Source organism: Xenopus tropicalis, chromosome 2, assembly GCF_000004195.4.
Source record: "Xenopus tropicalis strain Nigerian chromosome 2, UCB_Xtro_10.0, whole genome shotgun sequence".
In the NCBI taxonomy this organism is placed as follows: domain Eukaryota; kingdom Metazoa; phylum Chordata; class Amphibia; order Anura; family Pipidae; genus Xenopus; species Xenopus tropicalis.
In genome coordinates, this window is record NC_030678.2 from 117,279,457 (window position 1) to 117,305,840 (window position 26,384).

The 26,384-nt window shown below is 38.1% G+C and overlaps 1 protein-coding gene across 4 annotated transcripts in view; it reads right to left on the reverse strand.

Moving 5' to 3' along the window:
- Positions 1-26,384, reverse strand: part of col4a2 (collagen, type IV, alpha 2) — a 122,931-nt gene that overhangs the window by 88,902 nt on the left and 7,645 nt on the right. For all 4 annotated transcript variants that reach the window (XM_031897040.1, XM_031897041.1, XM_002933017.3 and 1 more), the window contains exons 2-3: positions 23,330-23,450; positions 19,893-19,944 (exon numbers count right to left, since the gene is read on the reverse strand). In XM_031897040.1, the coding sequence (XP_031752900.1) occupies positions 19,893-19,944; positions 23,330-23,415 (138 nt within the window). In that variant the 5' untranslated portion in view covers positions 23,416-23,450. The remainder of the gene's footprint in view (positions 1-19,892; positions 19,945-23,329; positions 23,451-26,384) is intronic.

Below are 26,384 nucleotides of genomic sequence, written 5' to 3' on the forward strand. Positions count from 1 at the left end.
TAGCTGTCCTAGGCAAGCTGTAACAATCTTTATTTTGCTTGTGGTTTTAGAGGTTTTTTTCATTGCACATGAAAATTCATAAGAAAACAAAAAATGTGAGGTTTTCATATGAGTTTTTTTGCATTCCACTTTTTAATTCATTTATGGGATCTTTTAATAAATAACTGGAGATTTGTGGTTTTAGTGGAAATGCATTTCTTCGTGGTTTCAAAATACCCTAAAACCACTAAAATCAGAATGATGATAAATGGACCTCCCAAAGTTTGACTCAGTTCCACCTCAAAAACATCATTAAAAAATAAAACTATATGTATAATGTATATAGTGCTACTAGGATACATAGCATTGTAAAATTTTACAATGCAGAAAGTATACAAAGGGAGGACAGACATTAAAATAAATGTATAGAGAAATTAAGTACCACAGAAGGAAAGTAAGCCCTGGCCTGTACCGTATATAACCTTAGTGATATCTATTAAACTATATTGCCTATTTATAGCTTACTGGCTGCTTGGTCAGTACTGCTGGCTTATTGTGAGGGAAGGGAGACGCTACAAAAAGGTTTGGGGTGTTTATATGGTTGTGCCAATAAAGCCTTTGTTCTGTTTACCAAAAATGGTTGTACCCTGCTGATTCATTATACATGCAGTTTTATTTGTTTGCCATATGCTCAGCAGGAAATATTGATAGGATTTTAAAGGATTAACAATGACAAAATGAACTTGTTCTTTAACATCTGGAGAAACCCAATGTTTATTTAGATTCTGTCTCAATGATAGCAGACAAACTAAACAAAACAGATAATTAGGGGTGATTTATAAGCCCTCTACTTTTTTATAAGCAGTTTGCATGTCCGTTTCAGAAAGTAACCATACAAAAGCATTGTATTCTGTTACATAATAGTAATACAACTGGTCTCAGTTCTCAAGAACTTGTGTTTTGCGTGTGCAAAAGGAGAAATAGAATGATAGAAAGGTGGCTAAAAAATGTAGGCCAGAGCCAGATGTTAGGCTGCTACAGACAGGGGCATTATATGTGGGGTCAGAGCAGATATGATGCAGTTACCCCTTGTATCTTTGATGCCCAGCGGTGGGCAGAAACTATTGCACTAGTGAATTTTTTGGAGTATTAAACATTTAGAGGCAGTAGCTTGTGGTTTGGGGAATAAACCAGGAATGCTCTTATCACTGAACAAACAACCACTATGCAGAGATATAAACATATAAATATTTAACTTCCTTTTGGCTTAAGCTGAATCATGTCAGCTGACACCCCTTTCAAATGCATTTGAATAGGACCCAGTCTGTTATTTATTTTGGGAAAGTTCCCTGTTGAGAAGTTAGAAATAAACAACAGTGATAAACACCTGTTTAAAAAAAAGGAAATAACTTCCTGATAGAAGAAGAAATCATATTTTTTTCTCATAACTACAAATATCAGGGAATTAGTGGACAGTGGAAATGAAGTGTAACCAGGACATTATTTGTTCTGATGAGGTAATCCCTGGGCACTATGGCTGTCCACCGTCATGGGCAAATTCTTTCCCAATGGGGTTAACAAATGGGTAAAAGGTTTATCTGAAACTAAGCTGATCATTCATAACCAAATATTAGGGTTTCTTTATGCTTATATTATCAGCTTGACAACCAAAAGGGCACTGGTTATGTGTGGAGTGTAGCTCTTTAAATTGCTCAGTTTAATGATCCCCAGACTGCTTTGGGATCTGCGGAATACTGCAGCACTCCTCTTCACCACATTCATTTTAGTGCCCCTAAACAACTCCCCTTATTATTTCTGCTCAGCAGAAACCAAAGTATAACTATATAATACCCCTTATTTTTCTTAGGCATAAAGTTTTCTGAGAGAGCATGTATATCCAGGTATGTTTTTAATCAGTTGTTGTTGGTGATAGAGATGAATCAGGGATTCCTAGGGAGTTGCCAAATCCATACTCCATGCAGACAAAAATCTAGCCTTGCCAGTAAAAGCTAAAACTAAAGTGCAAGCAGTCTAAATGATGTAGTTTTACATTGTAGTGTGTGCTACTTATTCATATTTGTGGCTTTATATGTATTGTATACAGCAGTGATCCCCAACCAGTGGCTCAGGGGCAACATTGCTCACCAACCCCTTGGATGTTGCTCTCAGTGCCCCCAAACCAGGTAGTTATTTTTGAATTCCTGACTTGGTGGCAAGTCTTGGTTGAATAAAAACAAGATTTACTACCAAATAAAGCCTCCTGTAAGGCGATAGTGTGCATAGAGGCTGCCTAATAGGCAATCTTAGCCCTTATTGGGCACCTTCATGGACTTTTATGATACTTTTGAGTCTTTCACATTTGACTGTGGGTCACAAGTAAGAAAGGTATATACACTAGAAAATTAGAAGCACACCCTGCAAACAAACAACTTGCCCTAGGTGCTGGCTAAAATGATCAATAAGAGAACAGAATTCTGCAGAAAAAGCAAAAAGTGTTTATTTAAAAAGATCCTAATCTTTTGGCATTCTGTTCTATAAATATATATATATATATAATATGCAGCAGAAGCCGGCACTCACGTGTAAAGCTAGTAAATGTGCCTGGGTGCAGTCCCAACAAAATGTTTACAGGTGCTTGGAGAAAGGTACCGCTCACACAGGTCTTAGGTTCAGTGTTGAAGTTTTATTGCAGAGGCAAGAGAACTGACGTTTCGGCTGCAACACCAGCCTTTGTCAAAGTTGACAAAGGCTGGTGTTGCAGCCGAAACGTCAGTTCTCTTGCCTCTACAATAAAACTTCAACACTGAACCTAAGACCTGTGTGAGCGGTACCTTTCTCCAAGCACCTATATATATATATATATATATATATATATATATATATATATATATATATATATATATATATACACACACACACAATCGCATCACGATCCGCACTCCGAAATATTATTCAACCAGCATTGCTTATTGCCCGGGTGCAGCTTAGGGATCCATTAACACCTTCAAAAGATGATTGCAAGCACACTCCAAGGACTTTTTCATAAAAAATCGGTCTTTATTATATCATTGCCATCTTATCAACGTTTCGGCTCTGGCCTAGAGCCTTTCTCAACATACAAATGGCCACATAAAAACCTCACATTAAATACAACCACAGGTGTGTCTCAACTAGGAGCACAAAATAAAGTGAAAATAATTAGATAAGAGAGGATGAATTATTTTCACTTTATTTTGTGCTCCTTTGGGAGATTTTTTAGATAACACTATCCCTTTAATTAAGGGAGAGATGTTTGGGAAGTAGTTGGGACACGCCTGTGGTTGTGGGTGTATTTAATGTGAGGTTTTTATGTGGCCATTTGTATCTTGAGAAAGGCTCTAGGCCAGAGCCGAAACGTTGATAAGATGGCAATGATATAATAAAGATCGATTTTTAATGAAAAAGTCCTTGGAGTGCGCTTGCAATCATCTTTTGAAGGTATATATATATACATCTTAATAACAGCTAAAATTAAATCTGCATTGTTTGCGTTGAACTGGGCTTCAGCTTTTTCTGGCATAACAGCAGAGCACTGATGATGTCCAGCTGCTAACAAAGAAACCTCAAGTAAAGTGAAACTGTAGTCATTAAAATCACTAAAAATATTTTTATAAAATGCTCAGAATGTTTATCACTGATTTACTTAGGATTTTTTTTTTGCATATTGTTGCTGTTCAAACATATTCACACACACTACAAACCTTAAAAAACACAGACAGAAAATTTCCTGCCCTGGGGTGATCCTAACTGTAACTTTTGTGTAATTACTGTTTCAAGTAGCCATGTTTGCATTTTAACCAAGAGGTATAAATAATTTGCTATAATGATTACTTTTATTGGATTCTTTATCTGCATGTAGCTGTCCTACTGCTACATCTGTCTCCTGCATATTTAATTTAACTATGGCCCCATGGAATTATGGGGCTGTGTTACCTTCCATGAGTTATTTTCTGGCAAAAAAAATAGCCAGTAAAATTTCTATAAAAATTTACTAACAAGGTAGTTCCCTAAAGACATAGGTGCAGATTTATCAACATTCAAAAAAACATTTTTAATTAAAAAAAATGCCACAAAATCACATTCTACTCTTCATTTTCAATAAGTGCTGGTCCTTATAAAACACATGTTATTACAATATATCCTAATACTGGATAAATGTAATTTATGTAATATCATATATAATGCTAATACGTAGCTTGGAACTTTTGCATGACACCACTTGGGAACCCAACACTACTCATTTATGGAACTCGATGGGGGGAAATCACAAAAGTGGTGATATTGAGACAAAATAAAAGTGAGGATAGATTTGTGGGATTTTCCACCTAATTCACAAACCTCTATCTCCACTTTTGTGAATTTGTTTTTCAAGCAGATAGTTTTCAGATTTTGTCATTTTCCCAACATTTGTTTTATGAATCTGCCTTTGTCGATGCCATCAAACCGAGTCCCAAATCTACATGAGCCTTGGAATAAGGATTTTACCAGCAGGATTTTGCATTTCATATGCCATTTCACTTTGGGGGCATTTCCTGAGGGGTAATTTTAGTTTGCACAGGGAAACTATACATCATTTTTTTCAGGACAATCTATAATTTTTTTCTATATTTCTGTGTAATTCCACTTCTGTAACAAGATTTAAGGGTCTAAATACCGTCTTCTCTAGCCCCTACTCGTTACTGGTCAGCAGCAATCCGGCCCACAAACCAACTTGCCCTGTTGGGGCCAGTCCAACCCTGCACCCCAATATCCCAGTTTGGGTGCCAGTGTGCATGCGCTGTTTGCTGATCCCCAAGATGGCTGCTGGGAACAGGTTGGGACCAATGCTGTCAAGCAGCTCTGTAGTTCAGGACATGCTATGGGGGCACAGATAAGTTGCAGAAAGTGTCAGTGAAGTGATTAAAGACGGGGCACTGCTGCTGCTAAAACAAAAAATTTGCCTGGGAGGCTTTACTTTTCCTTTTAATAAAAATGTTTACAATATATTCACACAAAATGTTATTATTGCCTCATTGATTAAGCTAAAATTTGCATAATTATGTAAATGTGAGGTAAAAACTTTTTATATATATATATATAAATAATATATATTATAAAAGTAAAAACCTTTTAGATATAAATTGAACTTTTTTTAATCAGTGTTTTACTTGTTAATAAAATGTTAATGAGGCTTTTTGCACCTATTGTTCTAGGGTTAGACAGAAACTTGTCCCCTATCAATAGTCTACTAATCCCCATTAATATGTTAATGATCCCCCAATGGGGCCCCTACCTTAGGTTTGAAATGGAGACTGGGTGAAACAAAACAAAACAGAAGAGCTTAGAATTGATCTAACAGAGTTACACTGAGCTTTACTCCATTTTGAAAATGTTGGGAAAATGTCGTATAAATGTCGTTAAAATGACAAATTCACAAAAGTGTCTGTAAACTGTCTTTCTTTCACCAAAAACGGAAAAGTGCCACCAGTATTTCCACCACTTCTACTCCAAAAAAGGGCTATCTCCTCTTTTGTGAATTCCCCCCTCCGTCTTCTCATTTAAAGATGTACGTCTAAAAATATGCCCCTAAACTTACAACTGAAATAGCAGATCTTATTCATTCAGGGGTTTTCTCATCTACTCAGTAACAGTGTTTTGCCCCACTGTCTGCATTTCTGGGCCAAGTAATTTTTTCCATTGCAACTGACATGGAAGGAAAGACATTACTATTCATAACCCAAGCTGCAGTGCATTCTGCAAAAGTCCACACCCAGTAGCAGTTATTTTTCTCAAAACTTTACTTGTTTTACATAGACTAGAATGAAGTCTCACAAGACTTCGGAAGCATGCAAACATTATGGGAAAATTACATTTTCTGCCAATGGAGAAAAATCAGTGTTACAGTACTTTTTACAGCACATCCTTATATGAAACTAGATGAGAAATAACTTTGGTGAATGACCCAGTTGTTATGGGTCCGAGTTATGTGGCTCTCTAATACAAAGTCAAAAGCAAAAACTGGTCATTACCATTATTTATTTTATTTTGATATTGTTCAACTAAAAATTAATTTGGGCCCCAATTTTACAGGAAGTTGCAGGGCATTGTGAAGGTCTGAGTGTAGTAACATTAAAGGGGTGCAAGTGTACCCAAATATATAGTTTTATTGCACTTCCATTATTTTCTTCATAGGCTCTGATAGTTAATTTTGTTAGTGGTATAACAATCTTCACTGATGGAAAATCAGATCCAGTCTTGGGCAACTGTTAGCTGATTGTGCTGTTCTAATAAAAGCTAATTATTTTCTGCAAAGCATGATAGAAGTGTTTCTATGTCAGTAAAAGGAATAAATATTAAAGGAGAATGAAAGGTAAAATCACTGGGGTGTGCAAAAATGTTAGGAACCCCCTAGTGATTGTAATCCCTTACTTTATACCACGGGCTGGTGCTCCTTTTAGGAGAAAACCACAAAAACCCGGGTAGCTGCTAACGAGGGATCCTCTTCCTTTTCTCCTCTACCTTCAGAATTCTGGGGCTGGGGCATGCACAGTAGTGTGAAAAAAGACGTCTTTCTTTCTTGAAGTTCAGCTTTTTGCTCTACTGCACATGCGTCAGCCACGTGAGGACAGAAGGAAAAGGGATCCCTCTCTCACAGCTAACCCGGCTGGTGCGGTTTTCTCCTAACAGGAGGACTGGCCCAGGGTATAGGTAAGTGATTAAAATAACTGGGGGTAGCTAACATTTTGGCACTCCCCCCAGTGATTGTACCTTTCCTTCTTCTTTAACTATGTTAATACATCTCCCTAGGAATGCAAAAAAATAATTGAACTTTTGTAAATCACTTTATCCAAGGCTACTCTATTGGCAGTTTTTGAAATGAAAGTGTCATTCTAACATATATGCATTAACAAAAGCCCTAGTAGATTAGTAGCCTACCACAAAACTGAAGTTTTTAGTGGTAAAGATATAAATGCTAGATAGAAACTTTCAGATAAAAGGCTCTGCTATGACAAATATTGGAACAAAACAAGGATAAGAATAGGGGCAGCCCACTCCCTGCAGATATACGAACAGTCACATCATATCTTTATTTTTCATAGATAATACAATACATCTGCTTTTATGTGTGAGTACATTGGGTTGTTAACTGCAGTGCTGGGAACCAACTGGATTTGCACATATGAACCGTCTGCTCAGATGTAAATTTGCCAAACTCTCAGTTTTCACACATCTGTTTTTGCTGCTTATAGTAATAAATACACTTGTAAGTAGTATAAGTGACGGTATAGATCTCCCTCTGCAATCTGCTTAAATAAATAAGTGCAATAAATAAAATCTGACACTGGCCATTTCACATTTCAATAAAATTTAAAAATAAAATAAACATCGCAACATGGAAGTTTGTTTTTCTTTTATTTTACTTTTAGAAAGGCTTAAAAATTGGTGGCAACAGGAAGTCTTAGAAATATGAACCAGGCGCCTAGCTGTTTGACTGTATATAAATAGGGCATCGAAAGAAGAAATTCTAACGTATTTTCCCATGAATCCAGAAGATTGTAGAATCTTGTTAGTTCATTAAAATATTTACAGAGCAAGTTAACAATGATATTATTTTTCAGAAGAAAACCTACTTAATGATATTTGGATAACCATATGCCAATTTTTTTTTTTAAAAAAAAGCACTGTATACAGCAAGCTAAGAGCTGATTCCACAAAAGTATAACAAAATGCCTTTCCAGACTCAACCTGACCACAAGACAATAAGACCAGCACATATCCTTCACTTTTAACTATGCAATAGCAGCCCATTACAGAGCTGCCACCAGTCTCTACCCAACACTCCCTACCCAAGCACTTATTTGCTGTCTTGGATATACTTTTAACAATTGGAGAAAGACTAATAATTGTTATGTATGTAATCTTTTATGCATTAAAGAAAGCTATGAAAAAATGTTGAGCCACAAAAGGGATCCTTTACTAATGCCAGATGCATGTTCTCTGCAGTAGCAAAAAGATGACCCATTTTTGACACAAGGAGCAACGTTGAACAACTGATCATTGGACATGCTTTTAAAAGGTGTTTTTTCAAGACATTGCTGCAGTAGCTCCATTTACAAAATCCTCCTCTTAGCATGCTATAGTCCATTGGATACCAAAGCCATTTTTTTTACCTAGACCTAACATGCTTATCTAAGCAAACATAAATAGAACTTTGGAAATTGGTCATAGTTTTATAGGCACCCCACCCCAACACTTTCTGGTTTTGTCTGCTTTAAACCAGAACTATCTTGCTACAACTCAGTCAAACCAAAGCCATTCATGGTTTTACATAGAAAGTTAGGTTAAAAAAAGATTTGTTCATCAAGTTCAACCATTTATGCCTATATATAACTTCTAGCTGATCCAGAAGAATACAAAAAACCCCTTCTGAAGCCTCTCTAGTTTGCCCACAGAGTGGGAAAAAATCCTTTCTGACTCCAAGATGGCAATCGTACCAGTTCCTGGTTCAACTTGTACTATGAGCCATCTTCAATAACCCTGTATTCCCTCACTTGCTAGTAAGCCATCCAGCCCCTTCTTAAAGTTATCTAATGTATCTCTCAGGGAGAGAATACCAAAACTTCAAAGCTCACACTGTAAAAACCCTTTCAGAATATTCAGACAAGCTTTCCTCTAATTCATATGTACCATATCAGATGAAAAAGATTCTGAGAATATCAGAAATATAGACCTGGTAGCACTGATCTAAACTTTCTTAGTACCCGAGGGTGTATTCCATCTGGCCCCGGTGCCCCGCCGCTTACGAGCGCTCAATAGGAAAATGTCGCGACAAGATATGAGCGCATCGTAATGGCTACGAAAAACTCGCGTTTTTTTGCGCAAATCGTATTGGTAATGAAAAAGTCGCTTCAATTTCCGAAAAGTCGTAAAGGCGCCAAAAAAATCACAAAAAATACAAAAAAGTCGCAAAATGCTCGTTTTCCAATCGGAATTTTTCCAATTCGGATTCGGATTCGTGGGTTAGTAAATGTGCCCCTTAGAGTGCAACTTTACAACACTTGTTATAGTATTTATATTCCCTAAATGCAGCTTCTGCCCCCTCTGATTTGTATTGCTTAAATGCTTTTCCTATTAAATTCTTTACTTCTGAATTAAGCCATGTAGGGTGGTTCTTAACTCTTTTATATTTACATTTTAAGGGAATAAATTGGGAACAGTAATGATTTAATATACTTTTAATTGGCAACCATTTCTGTTCTGTGTTTTTAGCAGAAAACCTAATGCCACAATCTATGTTCTGAAGGACAGCCCTTTTTGCACCAAGCATTAAATGAAATAACATTATGGTCGCTATTACCTAGGGGTTCAAACACTTGCATATTTGCTATACTTTCTAAGTTGTTAGAGATCACTAGATCCAGTACAGCACGATTTCTGGTTGGCTCCTCAACAACTTGTGAAAATAAGTTGTTGTGTAACAAGTTTATAAACTTGTTCCCATTTACTGTCCTGGCAGTACTATTGCTCCATTCAATATCTGGGTAATTTAAATCCCCCATTACTATTACTTTCTCCAAACTAGCAGCCTTTTCTATTTGCAAAAGAAGCTGAGCCGCATGTTCTTCACTTACATTAGGGAGTCTATAGCATACCCCAATAATTAATTTGCTGGATTCCTTATGATCTTTGAAAAGCTCACCCCATAAGGCTTCAGCTCTCTTATTTACCATCATCACTTCCTGTTGTGGTTGTGTAATGGCTGTTTTTTTATACCAAAGAATGATCTCTTGTCAGCACACTCACAGCACAGATTCGGTGCAAGTCACATGATGGACATATCCGTCTGCCAATCCAACATGTTGCTAATAGTGATGAAAAATTCACAAAACAATAGGAAAATTAGCAAAATGGCGAAAAACGCATTTGTCACACAAATTTTTTGCCTTATTTTGCTGCTACCATGTCTATTTTTTACACGACCCTGCCTATTTTTGACAAGACCGCACCCATTTTGCCAAGGCCACGTCTATTTTTGTTGTGACCGTGCCTTTTTTTGATGTGCGACTAATTTTTTTGCTCCGGATTTTCACTTAATTTTCGCCAATGGCGAAATTCAGAAATTCGCTGCAAATCCATGCCTGGGGAAAAAATTAGCTCATCACTAGTTACTAACAGACAGGTCAATATCTTCTTTAAAAGCCTTAATTGGAATAAGGGCTCTGACCCAGGCACTAACAATGTTTCAGACAATGTTTCAAGCGTAAAAAAAAGACTGGCGTTTAGTGATGAGAAAATCTGTCTCTGAATAATTTGCGAATCTTTCAAAAGATTTGCGAAACGGAACTGTACCTGCCACTGTCATGTAATCATATCTTGCCGTTTTAAAGACAATGGTTAATAGCTATTAACTTTTAAAAAAAACCTATATTCATCTTCATACAAACACACCCTGTCTATTGTTTGTTACAGACAGTACTTAGAATGTCCTTGAACTCGCTGAATTAACACCAGACATTTTGTTGTTTGATGAAACTTTTGAATCATTGCCACGTTCCTTGTGTTCCTGAAGGTAATATACCCACAGGATACAGACCCATTAAAAGAATCACATCTGGAAATTAAGTACAAAGGAGCCATTAAACAATGACTAAGACATGCAAGCCCTTCTAAGCAGTTGCTGTATCTCAATATAAAAAAAACTGGGAATTTTTGCATTTCCAAAACCCGAATACACTTAAACTGTCCCTACAAGAACAATGCATAGCTTGTTAGGTATCTCTGCTGTAAATATATGATCCACTTTTCATAATGAGATTCCAGTGAGATGGCACTGTTTTCAGTTGAAATTGTGATTGTTTCTGGGAGGCTAGTGTCAAAACAGAATTCTATACCCTCATCTGAGTATTCCACTTCAAACACCATTTGGGAGTTTTGTAAATACACAATGAAATAAAGAAACTGACTTTGGACCCATATGATGCCCATCAGAGACAGAGCAAATATGATGTAGTCTGTGCTGTGAAAATATGCAAAAACAATGTTTTCCTCACTCACTGAGAATTGTTACAGCATTATTCCAAAGTCTACTACTTATCCATTTAGCTAAATATTTAGCAGTATGAGCAGCAAAATTCTTCCAGCAGTCTCCCACGTTTTTACTCACAATGTATAACACTGGTCATAAATTGGCTCATATAAACTGCTAGGCCAGTACTGCTCATCGCCCCCACCCTCCCATTCATGTCAAATGTGCATGAACACACATGCACTAGTTTTTCTTTGCCATGTTGGGGTGCCGAGGATTGGCTCACAGGAGATTAAAGAGCTATAAAATCTCAGTAGTTTTACATTGGTTTGTAATGTGTTTCTGCATAAGAAGGTCCAGATGCTTACATGTTGTTCAACTTTTCTCTTTGAAGGTTGTTGATTATGCTTGATCCCCTTTCACCTAGTGCTCTTTGTGATTTTGGGTTTCTCAGTTCTCACTAATGAAATGTGCAGTGCTTTTGGTATACTGTATCTTATGGTTAAACTTAAAGGGAAGGTAAAGGTGAAACATTGCATAAAAAAAAAACAGAAAAATGAATTTCACAAATAAGAATTAAAATTTTACACTGCAAATTATAATTAAGCATTATGCGCAATTTGGAGCATAAATACTTTTCAGTAAGAAGCTGGAGTAAATTTTCAATGTTCCAGTCTAGTTTTCCGTTACCAACTTTTATTACATCCCCCTGTACACATGCTAGTGATCTTTTGTAACTTAGCCCTCCACCAGGCTGGAAACTGAACATAAGCATGGTATGGGTGCAACTGAGATTGAATCACATATCAAATCACATCACAACCAGGTCCCAGCATCATGTTCACCCTCCCTCCCTAAGCATGACTTGGAGGATCCGACCGAGCATCCGGCTGCTGTGCTGGTTTTCCATTCTTCCGGTGATTCCACACATGTAACTCATGCCCACATGACGTTGATGTGACATCACATAGTAGGGGAAAAAGAGCAAGGGCATTCTCTTTTTCATTTCACCAAATATGGTAACCCTAGATACATGTACAAAATGAATTACCCTTGAGGGTAAGGATCTCTTGTAAGCGTGAATAGTGTTTGGTGAAAGCATTTTGTTTTCCATGGTATATCTAATTTTCCAGGACCTTAGGATATCATTTCAATAAAAACCCCTATTGAATGAAGGGATCTCAGTTTAAACTCACTGATGTATTTGATCAGCCCTGCTCACATTAAAATGTACAGAATGGTTGATACTACTTAGTCCACTTTTGTTCTCACGTTGTGTCACAGAAACAAAACAACTATAACTCACTCTGAACGTATTTCCGGATTCTCATGCTTCTATCAATTTAGTAAGTTCACTGCCTGCATTTCATTTAAAACAAATTCTGTTCCAGTAATGCAAAACAGAAGTTAGCCATTTGAAAGGTTAAAGATTATTTATGTATATAAATGGTTTTTAATTCTTGAAAAGACTTCCTCTAATATTTTTTTTTACATCCCACAGAAGACATGATGAAAGGATATAAAGTCTCAATTTTTGTTCCCATCTCAATATCTTTGAAGACATTTTGCATTGTGTTGCCTAGGACTGCTACAACATACACAAATTCCTTGTAGAACCTAACTTTCCCTAACTTTTCCCATTCCCATTCACTGATATTTTTGTTTTCCTTTTTGTCTCCAAATTAAATTTATCAGGCAACATTGTTTAGGCTTACACATAGGGGCTGATTCATCAAAGTACGAGTTTCAATCCCAAAATGGGCAAAATTTGGATTAGATACGATAATTTCTGTTGATCGCAAATATCACGAAAATGCTTACGAAGAAATTCATAAGTCACGATAATATCGTATTGGCAATCCGAAAGTCACAAAATTTTCATATCCGAACAATCGTAAACGGTGGGAAAACCTCTCATGACTTTGATCCTTCTGTGCATGTTTTTGGAAGCCTCCCATAGGACTCAATGGCACTGTGCAGCTCCAACCTGGCCCAAGGAAAGTCATGATACCGAAACTTGAATGAATCCGAAACTTTCATACTCAGCACAACAAATACGATTTTGTCGTACAACTTGTCGCGCTTTTTGTCGTTAAGTACAAAAAAGTTTCGCAAATTAACGAAAAAGTCACAAAAAATACGCACAGTGCGAAAACTTAAAAAAAATAATTTTCGGAAGTGATCGTACTTTGATAAATGAGCCCCTTAGTTGGTTATTTCCAACTAATCAGACACAATAACAGCAGTCAAAATACTGGAGAACAATAAAAGGGCACTGTTAACATTTAATACTTAAATGTGTTTAGATTTTACTTGTGTTTGTAAAACTTTAACAGGTTTATCCTCCAACAGTATATAATTTACCCTAAATGTAATGGATTCCCAATCCCCAGCTTTTTTTTAAGTACTCCTTAAAATTATTTTGGATGTGTGTTAGGGGCTGATTTATCAAAATGTGAAATATGAGTTTACCAGATTAAAATTCTGCCATTCTCTTCCTCTCTCTCTCTGTATATATATATATTTTGTAAGTTCAGGTAGCCATTACTTTTACGAATTGGTGCCTATTGCCTATTGAGAACAGCACTTAGATACACTGTCTTTTTTATGAACTTGAGTGAATTTCAACATCTGCTCTGTAACTGATGCAGTCCCACAAGCAGTACCCACAATGTGTAGAGGACTTTGTGCCAATAACCACAATATAATTTCTACTGTCTGTATTATTCTACTGTTAAACACTTTTCATATAGTGGCCTCATTATCTACTATACCAGATATTAAATGGATGCATTATATTAAAATGATGCGTCAGACTTGAAAAAAAATCTGGCACTTTTAGCCTGGATTTGTGTATGTCTCACAAGCCCCTGGAGCCCCTGGAGACAATATTATTTCTTTGGAGGGGAAACTTCACACCCTTCATTTTTGCATAATAAAAGAAAATGTAATTCTAAGGGATACTTCCAGCATACATGCAACATTTTAAATGCTCTTACTGTTAATTATTATTGTAATTGCTTTTGAAAGCAGCATTTGTCTTCCCTATTCCATTCTCTGCACTGCTGGTTCTAACCCTTGAAACACTATAGCAAAAGCCATCCGATCAACTGACTAATGAAGAAGCATGCAAAATCTTGGTTGGAGATTAGCTAGCTTCTGTAAGCTTGTTTCAAAAGTCAGAACCAACACTGCAGGAAGGAATACACACACTGTTTTCAAAAGAAAAAACATTTACAAACAATTTTGAAATCTTTAAAAATGTTTACTTAATGTATATTGGAAAGTTGCTTTGAAAATACATTTCCTTTCACAATCCTAAGAAACATTTTTGGATGGAGTTTCCCTTTATGGTGGAGACTTATGGCAATGTTTCTATGGTTAAATCCCTAATAACAGTCAGTATAGGAGAACATAGTACCTGTACAGCATTTGGCTTTTGTGTAAGAATTTTGTATCAGTCATCAAAACTTTGAAGATTAATAGCTAGTTTGTGGGAGTTTTCTGACCTACGATACTATGATGAAGCATTTCACTGTTGAATATATTGCTACCATATCACTTTCTTTTTCACATCAGGGAAACTATGACCTCTAAAGTTCATAGAGAGTCCCAGAAGCATTAGACAAGAATATGCAAGTAGCAGAGGGGATTATTTCATTATACCATGTTTGTTTATCATGTCATTTATCATGTAAATGGCTGAGAGGCTATAGAACAGCCCAGGACCCAGAGTCTTAATTTGCATAAATTCCCCCAATGTATTCATACCTATTGCCAGCCTAATGGGTAGGGGGGTAGGGGACTGACATCAGGGTTAACTTCTATATTCTCTTATCCTAACCCACTTGGCATAGGGTCATACAGTGGGGAATCAAATATTGTTATTATGTTCCCTCTTTTCCAATAAATACAGAATGTAAAAACTAGTACCGTATATACTCGAGTATAAGCCGATCCGAATATAAGCTGAGGTACCTAGTTTTACCCAAGAAAACTGGAAAAAATTATTAACGCGAGTATAAGCCTAGGGTGGGAAATGCAGCAGCTACTGCTTCAATAATCAAAATATATATTTAAAAACATTAAAAACATATACCCAACTGATGCCTCAATTAATGTAATTACATTAATTGAAGCATCAGTGGGGTATATGTTTTTAAATATATATTTCAAAGAAAAAATAGCTCTGTAAGTGGAGAAGAGGGTCAACAAAAACAATATGAGTACTACCCCATGCTCATTGTGCATTGGCAAACTTGCTGCAGATGCAGTTCTGGAGGACACGTAAGTGGACATAAGTATGGGAGCGGGCCAGGGCACTGGAGGGTCTGGTTGCGGGTGGCCTAATTTGCACACAAAGGTCAAAGGCTGCTAGCCTGGAGGGACCCAAGGCACCCAACTCGAGTATAAGCTGAGGGTGACTTTTTCAGAACATTTTGGGTGCTGAAAAACTAGGCTTATACTCAAGTATATACAGTATATTAAAAGGACAATTAAAGCTAAAATCACTGTGGGGTGCCAAAATATTAGGCACCATTGGGTGATTAAAATCTCTTACCTGATACCCCAGGCTGGTGCAACTGCTTGCTAAAAACTGCACTGACCCAGGGCACTTCTGTAGAAGAACCTATACACTCGTTTTCTTTGACTTCTTCTGTCTTCTTTTCATTCTGGTCCTGGCAGGCACATGCATAATAAAATAAAAGCTGAACTCAGCAAAGTTGCCTTTTTCATACTACTGTGCCTTCACCAGCCTGGGCCCGTAGAAGAGAAGACAGAAGATGAATAACGATTGTGCTGAATACACTTCTATAGAAATACCCTGGGTTAGTGCAGTTTTCTGCTTACCGGAGCACCGGCCTTGGATAATGGGAAAGTGATTATAATCACTTAAATGTGGTGGTTCTACTTTAAGAAAAAGCTTTGAGACTTTTAAATAACTGCTTTGCTCATAACTTTATACATATGACCTGAAGTATCTCTTCTAACCATTTCTAGTTCTAAAGCTGGCCACACATGGCCTCCTTTTTGTGATCATAGGACTGTGTCTATTGAAACATTCCAAAGCCTGGAAAGATGCTCAAGTAATCTCTGTATGCCCAGCTTAAAACCTCTTTTTGCATTTACAGATTTTAATATAAAGTTATTAGCACAGTGTATGTAAAAATTCTACACATTTTCTGTAAACATGTAGCATATTGCCATTATTTTGCAAAGCCTTATTTTATTTGCATATCTGTAGTCCATAATATATGGTTTGAACCTACCATACTTTCTGCCAGAAGGTAAAATAAAAAATCATCCCTATATACTGGAGCTATAACTGAGGTTGCCACCCTTTACAGACCCCTCTATTTCTGTTGTCTATCTCCCTATTAATCATATCGGCAATAAGGGCCCATTTTAGCTTAATGTGACTTAGATAATTATTTAACTGTGGCACCAGGATTTGCCATGTTCCTGAAAATTATTCATTCTGAGGTTGGTTTAGAAAAACTGGTGCCCATTAATGTGTGAGTGAAACCATGTAACACAGTGAGGGTTGGAATTAGTAAGCTGTGAAGGAACTTAACTAATAGGTTTAAACATAAATAACAAAAATGTCACTTAAAGGAACAGTAACACTAAAAAATGAAAGAGCTTTAAAGTAATAAAAATATAATGCACTGTTGCCCTGCACTGGTAAAACTGGTGTGTTTGCTACGGGGGCAGCCATTCAAGCTGGAAAAAAGGAGAAAAGGCACAGGTTACATAGCAGATAACAGATACATTCTGTAGAATACAATAGTGTTTCATCTGTTATCTGCTATGTGCCTGTGCCTTTTCTCCTTTGAATGGCTGCCCCCATGGCTACATAGCAGCTTATTTATATAAATTATAGTAGACTTTCTGAAGTAAACACACAACTTTTACTAGTGCAGGGCAGCAGCACATTATATTTTAGTTACTTTTATACACTTTCATTTTTTGGTGTTACTGTTCCTTTAAAGGGACAATAAAAATGAAACCCTTTTTAATGAATTCCTTTTATTAAGAGTGAGAGCATGGAGTGGACTGCATTTGTAAGTGGAAATGTGAACATGTGAAAGTCAAAGCTGTGCAAAGCAAACTTAATCACATGCTACTATTCCTACAGCCCTTCTAGTACTTGTTCCTTCCTTCAGGCAAAGTTACAGGTTTTAATTAGCCTTTCGCATAGTTTTCTTCTTAGGGCACTGGGTTAATAAAGTTAAGGTTTAAAAGATCCCCAGTGATTGCTACCACACTAGTACCTGTAATTAACATTTGCTGCATTTTATAAAAATAAACATAGCAAAGTTCTTTAAATCACATACAATCTACAGATTTTAAAGAACAGCTGATTAATAATTGCCGATTATGTTTGCAAAATACCAGACATTTATGTGAATCCTTACTATTGCTATTCAAGTTAATTTTACAGTTTATTTAAATGAATCATGTGCAGGACTTTATTTTAACCCCCAGGAACTTTATTAAATGGAAATGCAGCATAGAGAATAAACAAGGACAAAAACTATACTGATAACATCAGGGTGCACAGACCAATTTTGACAATGCAAATGATAAATCCCGTTAAAAGTACAAAAAAGATTGCAGCGACAAGAGGCTATAATAGTTGTTGAGAAATGGAATTCTACAGTCAGCTGTAGCCACTTGAGCTTCAACTAATGTCTCTAAGGAGGCACTGATTACTGTTTTGGGTGAAAAAAATTTACATTATATAAGAGGGGTCATTTATGACCCAAGGGGTGCAAGTGCAAGAGCACTAAGGGGTGTCCTTTAGTGCACATCTACAGAGCACATGTGCCGCCCACTACACCAAACAATCTGCTGCTCAGTGAAGAGCGCCACATCAGGATGGGCAGCTAACCCTGTCCTCTTTCGCTTCAGAATGACTTGCAAGGTAGGGGTGTTTAGGGGTCTGGAGGAGAGGACACCCATGAGCACCCCCCTGCAGTTCCAAAAAATGACCAATTAAAGGCTTTTTTGAGCTTAGCAGGCTATGTTTACATAGCCTAATATCTAGCTTAGAAATATCAGGACAGGGAGGCTTAAAACCATCTCCCAACAGTCACCATTTTTGGAACCAGGTAGCAAGTTATGTACCCTTGTCTGTCCTGCACACATTGCTGTTGTGTAATGAAGGGTAAATGCTTTGTTCCCACTGGTACTAGTACGGAATACAGAATAAAAGGGCATTATACAAGTTTGACAAGCTTTGTAATCTATGCCCTGGTCTGTCCCTGTGGCAGCATGAAGTTGCCTGTGTTTAGAAACTTTAAAGAATATGGACATAATGAGACATAATATAGATTTATGACAATGGAGATGGTACCCTTACCCAGGAGGGGGTGATTGGGAGATCCTACTTAGGAAATGTAAAGTCTGGAGGATACATCAGCTTAGCAGCTTGGCACCTCATAGCTTAAACAAAGACTGGTATGTTTATTTGTAAATGGATCAGCTGTTTTCTCTGTTTTGTTATAGGTGTCAAAATGCCTGATATGAAAATATAATGCATATGCAAGCTTGTTGCTATGGCATTGAGCCTGATGTCCTTTCTTATAGTTGAATCATATCCTGAAATCAAACCCTGAAAACCCCCTTACCATGTGGTTTGTATATTATTTTGCCCCTTGCTTAAGAAGGAATCTTGCATGTGAGGTAGATTAGATTATGTGATAAACTGAAATGGTTTAGAGAGGCCTTGGTTTCATCCCTTTTCACCTCCATGACAATTTAGTCAAGTCACCTTAATCCTCAGCCAACAAACTTTGACTGTAAGCACTGCAGGGCATGAAATCACTGTGTAAATGAATGTGTAAAGTCACATTATATAAGCACAAAAATGATAATCAGGTGATATGGCTCCATTGACTCTACAACCCTGTTGATGACATTTTGATGCACCCAAGTAACTTTGGGTGTCACTGTAATTTAAGCACTATATTTTAGTTTAAAGAACAACAGGCTTTTGCATATTTTTTTCCCACGCAAGAAGCATCTGGACCATCTGTTTTACCCTGTGTTTGATAGTTTTTCCAGGCAATCCTCTAGATACTCACTGGCAAAGGGTGTAACACATAATCACCTCACATGAGGGAAAAAGTTATTAAAAGATATTAAAATCTGTTTGAGAAAACTATGCTGCTAGAAATTTCTACTAGGTTATGGATACTTATAATTAAGCTTGTCTGTATTTTAATTATTAAATTCCATGGATTTCTCAGTTTCCTATTACTAGAGCCAGAATGAGTTAGTAACTACACTAAAATGGGTGGAAATATTCCACCATGACAACAGGAAGTGGGAATTGCATGCCTATTGCATTACATTTCAGTATTTAATTTCTTCCCCAGATAAATCTATCTATATGTATCTTTTCCAGGAAATTCACCTATATGCGTGTTACCAAAATCCTACATCCTCTGTAATACTATACTCTAAATATGTAGCAATACCTATAACTACATTCTCTTAATGTACAGATGTGAGAAGTGAGTGAAAATAGCATTCTTATTCATCATTTTTATTTCCCTTACGTATTTACATCTGTATGCATGTTATCTGTAAGTTGTACATATTACATGTTATACTGTTCACACTGTATTAACTCTTATATTCAATAAATACATTAGCTTTAAAGAAATATAATTGCATATGCCCCTTATAAATTAAAATGGAAGGGTAGATTAATTCTAATGATTAAACAATATCTAGAATACTAGACGAGTCTTTCATTTGGCTTGTCTCAAAGTAAATATAGCTATGCTGTGCTTTTCCTTTCTGTTATTATATTTGGGGCTATTCTTCACATAATCTATAAGATTGCACATATACTCACAGCATGGGCATTTCCAGCAAAGCATGTCACCAGTACAACAAACAGCATGCACCTAAACAATACAAGAAAGAACAAGTTAAAGTATCCATACACCCTAAATGTGCTCCAATCCCAATACACATAATGGATGCCCCTGTTTCCTCCCATGTCAGCATTTTGCATAATTATATAAATGTGTGATCTGTTTTCATGCCCTTAAACTAGATAATCAGAACCCAATTAAACATAATGTTTGTTCATTTATTTATTTGGGAAAATAATCCAAAGTTAAATATGTGTGGCAAATGTACTTGAACCTTTAGGGCTCTGGCACATGAGGGAGTTTAGTTGCCCGCGACAAATCTCCCTTGTTGCGGGCGACTAAACTCCCCGATATGATATCACACCGACGAAAATGTAAATCACCGGTGGGATGGCATACGCGGCGGAGCGATATGCGGAAATCACGAAGTTGCCTCGAGAGAAAATTTACATTTTCGCAAGTGGGATGTCATATCGGGGAGATTAGTCACCCGCAACAAGGGAGATTTGTTGCGGGCGACTAATCTCCCCGTGTACCAGAGCCCTAAGGATTAGAAATTAGAGTTAGGTGTTTTGATCAATGAGATGCTAATAAGGTGTGAGTGTGGGAGGCTTATCTAAAGTAGGTCTTCACTATCCAAGTTTAAACTTAACAACACATTTTTTAGAAAGTTTTTCATGGTTCGAACAAAGGAGATTCTGAAGGTCTCCGAAACACAGTTATTGATACTAACCAGGCTGGAAAAGGTTACCAAACTTTATCTTAAGTTTAGACTCCACCAGTCCATTCCAGGCAGATTGTGTACAAATGGAGAAAATGCAACACCACTGTTACTCTCCCCGGCGTGATTGATCAACAAAGATCACACCAAGATCAAGGCATGCAATACTCCAGGATCTTAAAGAACCACAAGATAATGTCTAAGGAATTAAAGGCCTCTTTTGCATTGGCATTAACAAGTCCACCTTTACCAATCTTGTGCAAGATAGGGTAACTGGCGAAAGCTATTACTATCCAAAAAAAACCCATTGCTGCCCATCTACAGTTGGGTAAAGACCCTGTGGATAAGTCAGAAATCTGCTGGAAAAATGTACTGTGACAGGATGAGACTAAAATACAACTTTTTGACTTGAATAAGAAGCAATATGTTTGGCAAAAGGCTAAGAGGGTGGCATCAGGGCTGCCACCCCCAGTAACAGCCCTAGGTGTCCATCCGTGAACTAAGGGTCATGCAGCAAGACAAGCCTAGACACACTTGTTTTTGCAGACCTGCACCCAACCCGACCTGCTTACCCACATTCTTTTCCCTATTCTGGTACTCCCAACGCACCCCTTACATACATGTAATGTAACCTAGAAGTGACATCACATAAACAGGAAGTGATGTCACATGATGGGCTATTTTTTAAATGATAGAGTCAAATTTCCTTTTCCCACCTGCAAAATGGCCACCTAACCCACCTGCAGCTAAAGGGTGCCCGCCCACAGTTGGGATATGAAGGATATTCTGACTGAGGCCTGAATGCTTTGTGGGTATGCTGTGAGTACCTGCGGGCACCCAACCTGCTGCAAGACTCATCTACTGCATAAAAAGCAGGCAATTCAGTAGGTGCAAGCCATACAGTATTTAATAAGTATTGTTTGTGTTAGTATGGGTGTCCAAAGTTCTTGCAAGAATTCTAGCCTTATTATATAACTTCAACTCAAATCTGGGATCTGTTAGATTGTGCTATGCTCATAAAAATAATATTGCACAAAACACATTTAACCTGCTATAAATAAAAGTCAGCTGCATGTTGGCTGTGTGCCATGTAGTTTTAAAAGTGTACAGTATTAAAGGGAATGGCCCCTGGAATCAGGGGCTGCAACAAATAATTCCCCACTGTCCACAATAGCAATTGCCTGAAATGCAATCACTTGTGTGGTTATTGCCATCTGGAAACATGGACTGCTAAATTTCCAAGTGACAACTGCCATTGTGGACATTGTGGAAGGCCAGTTTTAGGTGATTTAGCACTGCCTTTTGAGTTTCTGACCTCACACCAGAACTGTTACCAATTGTCATTAATAGCAATGGAGAGGCTACTTGGTACCACCCCATGAGCTAATAATAGGCATGGATTTGGAATCTCCAAAATCACTTCTGTGTACCATTGCCCTAAATAGGGAGGCTTGAGAACAAGTAAGAGAACAAGTAAGAGAATAAGTGGTAGCAAATCTAAATGTAAAAAAAAAGAAGTGGAAGTTGGCCCAAGTCTAGCAAGCTTGCAAAGTAATACTGTGAAAAATTGGCAAGTACTAAATACTAAAATACTAAAAGGCAAGTATACTAGCCTTCAACTTGTTCAGCTTCACCAGCCCATTGCATTGTATGAGTTTGGTGTAAATTCCATTGTAATACTTGAATTAGTGTGTTAACAGCCTTTATATAGGCCTTTATGCCACAAGAGGATGCTGGGTGGTAGTAGGAATGTCACCCTTTTATAAATAAGTGTTAACACCAAATTTGACAATAAACTATATGCACATTACTGGCCCTAGCTGTATTCCTAACAATACCACCCATTCAAAAAGAAGCTTAATAGTGTTCAATCACTAACAAAATCTGATTTTACAGCAAATGCAGTCTTTTGGCATTCTAATGAATAGAGAACAGTGCCATGATTTTTGTCACCTACCCTTGGAGTTACTAAACACCATGCAAAAAAATGCATGGTATCATTATATGTACCAGAACCCCCAAAAATGTCCACTTGATTGTTATTGGGTAATGCTCAATAATGAAATGTCTGAATTGTTTCTTGCTATTAATTTGTAACTTGGGAATATTCAAAAGTAGGGATACTGTTGGCAGCATTACAGCTGAATAGCTCCTGTTGCCATGTGCTCCAGTCTTTTTATCAGCTGTTTTGATGAAAAGCTCTGAACAATTGTTCTTATTTTTTTAATCTATTCTATTATGGAAAAGGTTTAGACAACCCCTTAAAATGTTCAGTGCATTTCTTGTTGCCCATTTTATCCAGGTAGCTTTTGGCCATTGATAAAAAGGGCTACCAAGATCACTCAAAAAATCTGGGGTCATGTCTAAAAAATTCCTGCTAGAAGAGCTGCACTGATTGCAATTTAATGAACATGCAATCAGTGTTGCCCTGCAATGTGCATTTATTAGACACGTGCCTACATTTTTTTAGTGATCTGGTATCCTTAAGTTAATATTTCTGTTATTTGTGCACTTCCCTGCCACTGCATTGTGTGGCACTATACACAGACTATGCGCAAACCACTTTCAGTACCGAATGCCTCTCTGCAAATTATTAAGACCTACAAATCATATGCATGGCTTTATCACAGGGGACCCAGAATGCGGTTGAACACATAATTTTCTTTATAATTAATACCATAGTCCCTTACTCACCAAGTGACTGAATAGTGTTGGAGCTGAAAACAGCTGTACTCTCTCCTGCTTGTGGGACATCTCTTGGTGCTTTGAGTTCCTGCCATGCTTGAAACGCTGTTCTTTTTGGCATGTAAATAATCTATTCAAGAGAAAGTTGTAGACAGCAATAAACAATGGTTCTACATGATTTGTTCTTTCTAAGAAAACATTTATACCAAACCACACAACCCCCCTTCCCAGCAAACTGGCTAAGGGGAAGATTTATCAAAATATAAGATTAAAGCTCTCCACAGAAAGCCCAGTTCACCATTAGATAAATGCCCTTTTAATAATCCCACTGGAATGAACTAAAAGTGGGTAATTTTGTCTGTGGTGGGCTCTAACCTCATAGTTACAAAGGGTTGAAAAAGACCATCAAAGTCCATCAAGTTCAACCGTTCCAAGTGATTCCCAGCACGCACATAAGCATATCCTGACTTATCTTTACACTCACATATGTGCATTAACTATATATACTAACATATGATAAATTTGCCCCTTTAAATGTAAACTTTAATAATGAGAACACATTGCAGTAGGCACAGAAAAAATGCTAAGTCTATAGTTGCCACATGGAATGTGGATTGTGTAAGCTTATAGCATCAGGTTCAGTGTTTGTGCTGCACCAGCATTCCAGCTAAGTAGTTCAGGAACTAGGGGTAGGCAGAAGATGCACCTGCCTAGGGTTCAACGGTGGGGGAACTGTAGACAGGTACCTCTTGTGCCTACCCTTAGTCCTGGCTCTCTTTACCGATTTACCCTGTTACCAATACTTGTCAATATGATCTCTTCCCCCCCCCCCCAGTGTCACTGTGCAGGCGCACGTTAATTTGCGCACATGCATGCAAGAGGGGGGCGAGGTGACGGGCTGGGTTGCCTAGGGCGCCCAGCCCGCTTGGCCCACCCAAGCAATTAAGGGCATTCCTATGTTTCAGATAGGCCCTATATATTGTGCAGCAAATTCATATAAATTCATAGGCAGGGAACACTGACTATTTAGGGAGGCTTAGCCCCCAAAAGTCATCATTTATAATATATTGATATATAACAATATGTTCTCCCTAAGGCCAGCCACATGTGCACACATACACACATAGAAACATGTTCTCTCTTTTTTGTAGCCTAGTAGGGTGACCTGCAGTTTATTAGTGGTGCTTGCAAAGCATCACTTCTATTATCTCACAGGCTTATTATTATTCTTCCGTACAAAAGTTCGGCACGGAACTTGTCCCGCACCGTTTGTCCTAGACCCATTAGTGAGGTGTCAAATCGTGCGGCCTATTCGGGAATGGGGTGCTATGTCTTTTCTAAGGGGTTGGCGGTTAATTGCCCCTGCAGGGCCCAAAAATCCCATAGACTTAACATTGAGGCCAACTTTGACGGATTGTAGCGCAGAGAGGGAATTTTTTCGAAACGTGAAATTTACCACATTTGAAGAGGTTTGCAACCTGTGTCAGAAGATACCCCGCACAAGGGTATAAGTTTTACCCCCGGGGCAAGAGAGGTCCCCAAATTTGCCCCATTGACTTATAATGGGGATTTTGGCAAATAACTAGTTTGTCGTAGACCCATGAATGAGGTGTCAAACCGTGCGGCCTATTGGGAATGGGATGCTATGACTTTCTGAGGTGGGCGGTTAATTGCCCCCCGCAGGGGGCAATTAACCGGGCCAAAAATCCCATTGACTTAACATTGAGGCCAACTTTGACGGATTGTAGCGCAGAGAGTGAATTTTTTAGAAATGTGAAATTTACCACATTTGAAGAGGTTTGCAACCTGTGTCAGAAGATACCCCGCACAAGGGTATAAGTTTTACCCCCGGGGCAAGAGAGGTCCTCAAATTTGCCCCATTGACTTATAATGGGGATTTTGGCAAATAATTAGTTTGTCGTAGACCCATGAATGAGGTGTCAAACCGTGCGGCTTATTCGGGAATGGGATGCAATGACTTTTCTGAGGGGTGGGCGGATAATTGCCCCAGCAGGGGGCAATTAACCATGTTTGTCGTAGACCCATGAATGAGGTGTCAAACCGTGCGGCTTATTCGGGAATGGGGTGCAATGGCTTTTCTAGGGGGTGGGCGGTAAATTGCCCCAGCAGGGGGCAATTAACCGAACTGAAGGAAACATTGTAATATTGGGGCACGAGTTTTGCCACGGCAAGCACCACTCACATTTTCTTCAGGAAATGTACCTCTCTAGTTTACTCTATTGTACTCTATTCTTATATTAGGAATAGCTTTTGTTCTTTGTAGGATGCCCACCTTCCACCTTCATCTTTGCAGGAGATGGGGTAGTTTGGTGCTTGAGTAAAGGAGACCCAGGTTTGATTCTAGTTGACAAGCTTCTCTTGTCTTGAAAAAGTCGCTATTTTCAAACTGCACTTAGTAGCAACCTGGACAGATACTGTACAGATGGCTGCAGTCTATTGAATTAGATACATTTTAAGTACAGTGTAGCAGTGACAGAAGCCCAAGCATTACAGTATAGAGGTGTTAGACAGGCAGTCCAGTTTTGCAAACCATTACTTTGATTTGCATAACTCCTGTAACCAGGGCCACCATCAATGGGGGACAGTTGTCCCAGGGCTGATGGGTTTTGTGTCCGAAGAGGGGCCGTGGTCACTTAAGGTGGCCATACATGTAGCAATAACAATTTTTCCTGCGACTATTGGTCACAGGAAAGATCGTTCCCACCCTCCATTGACGTTCAGGGCTGAATCGTCATAGATGGAGGTAGAAACAACAGAGATTCTACCTCCACCTTCTGATTCAGCCCTAAGCGTAGATTTTGCTCGGGTGCCTTCAACGGTGCCCAATCAAAATCTTTTAACCTGCCCGACTGACGAGATGACTGATATCCGCAGCCTTTGTGATGTCGGTCATCCCGTCGAGCTGCCATACACTCACCGAATAGCGTACAAAACGAGATTTCGTACAATAGTATCGGTACGTGTATGGCCAGCTTTACTTGGATTACGGGCCCCCTCCTTTCAGTGAGCTGAAGACTTCGAAAGGGAGGGTGCCTGCATGTTC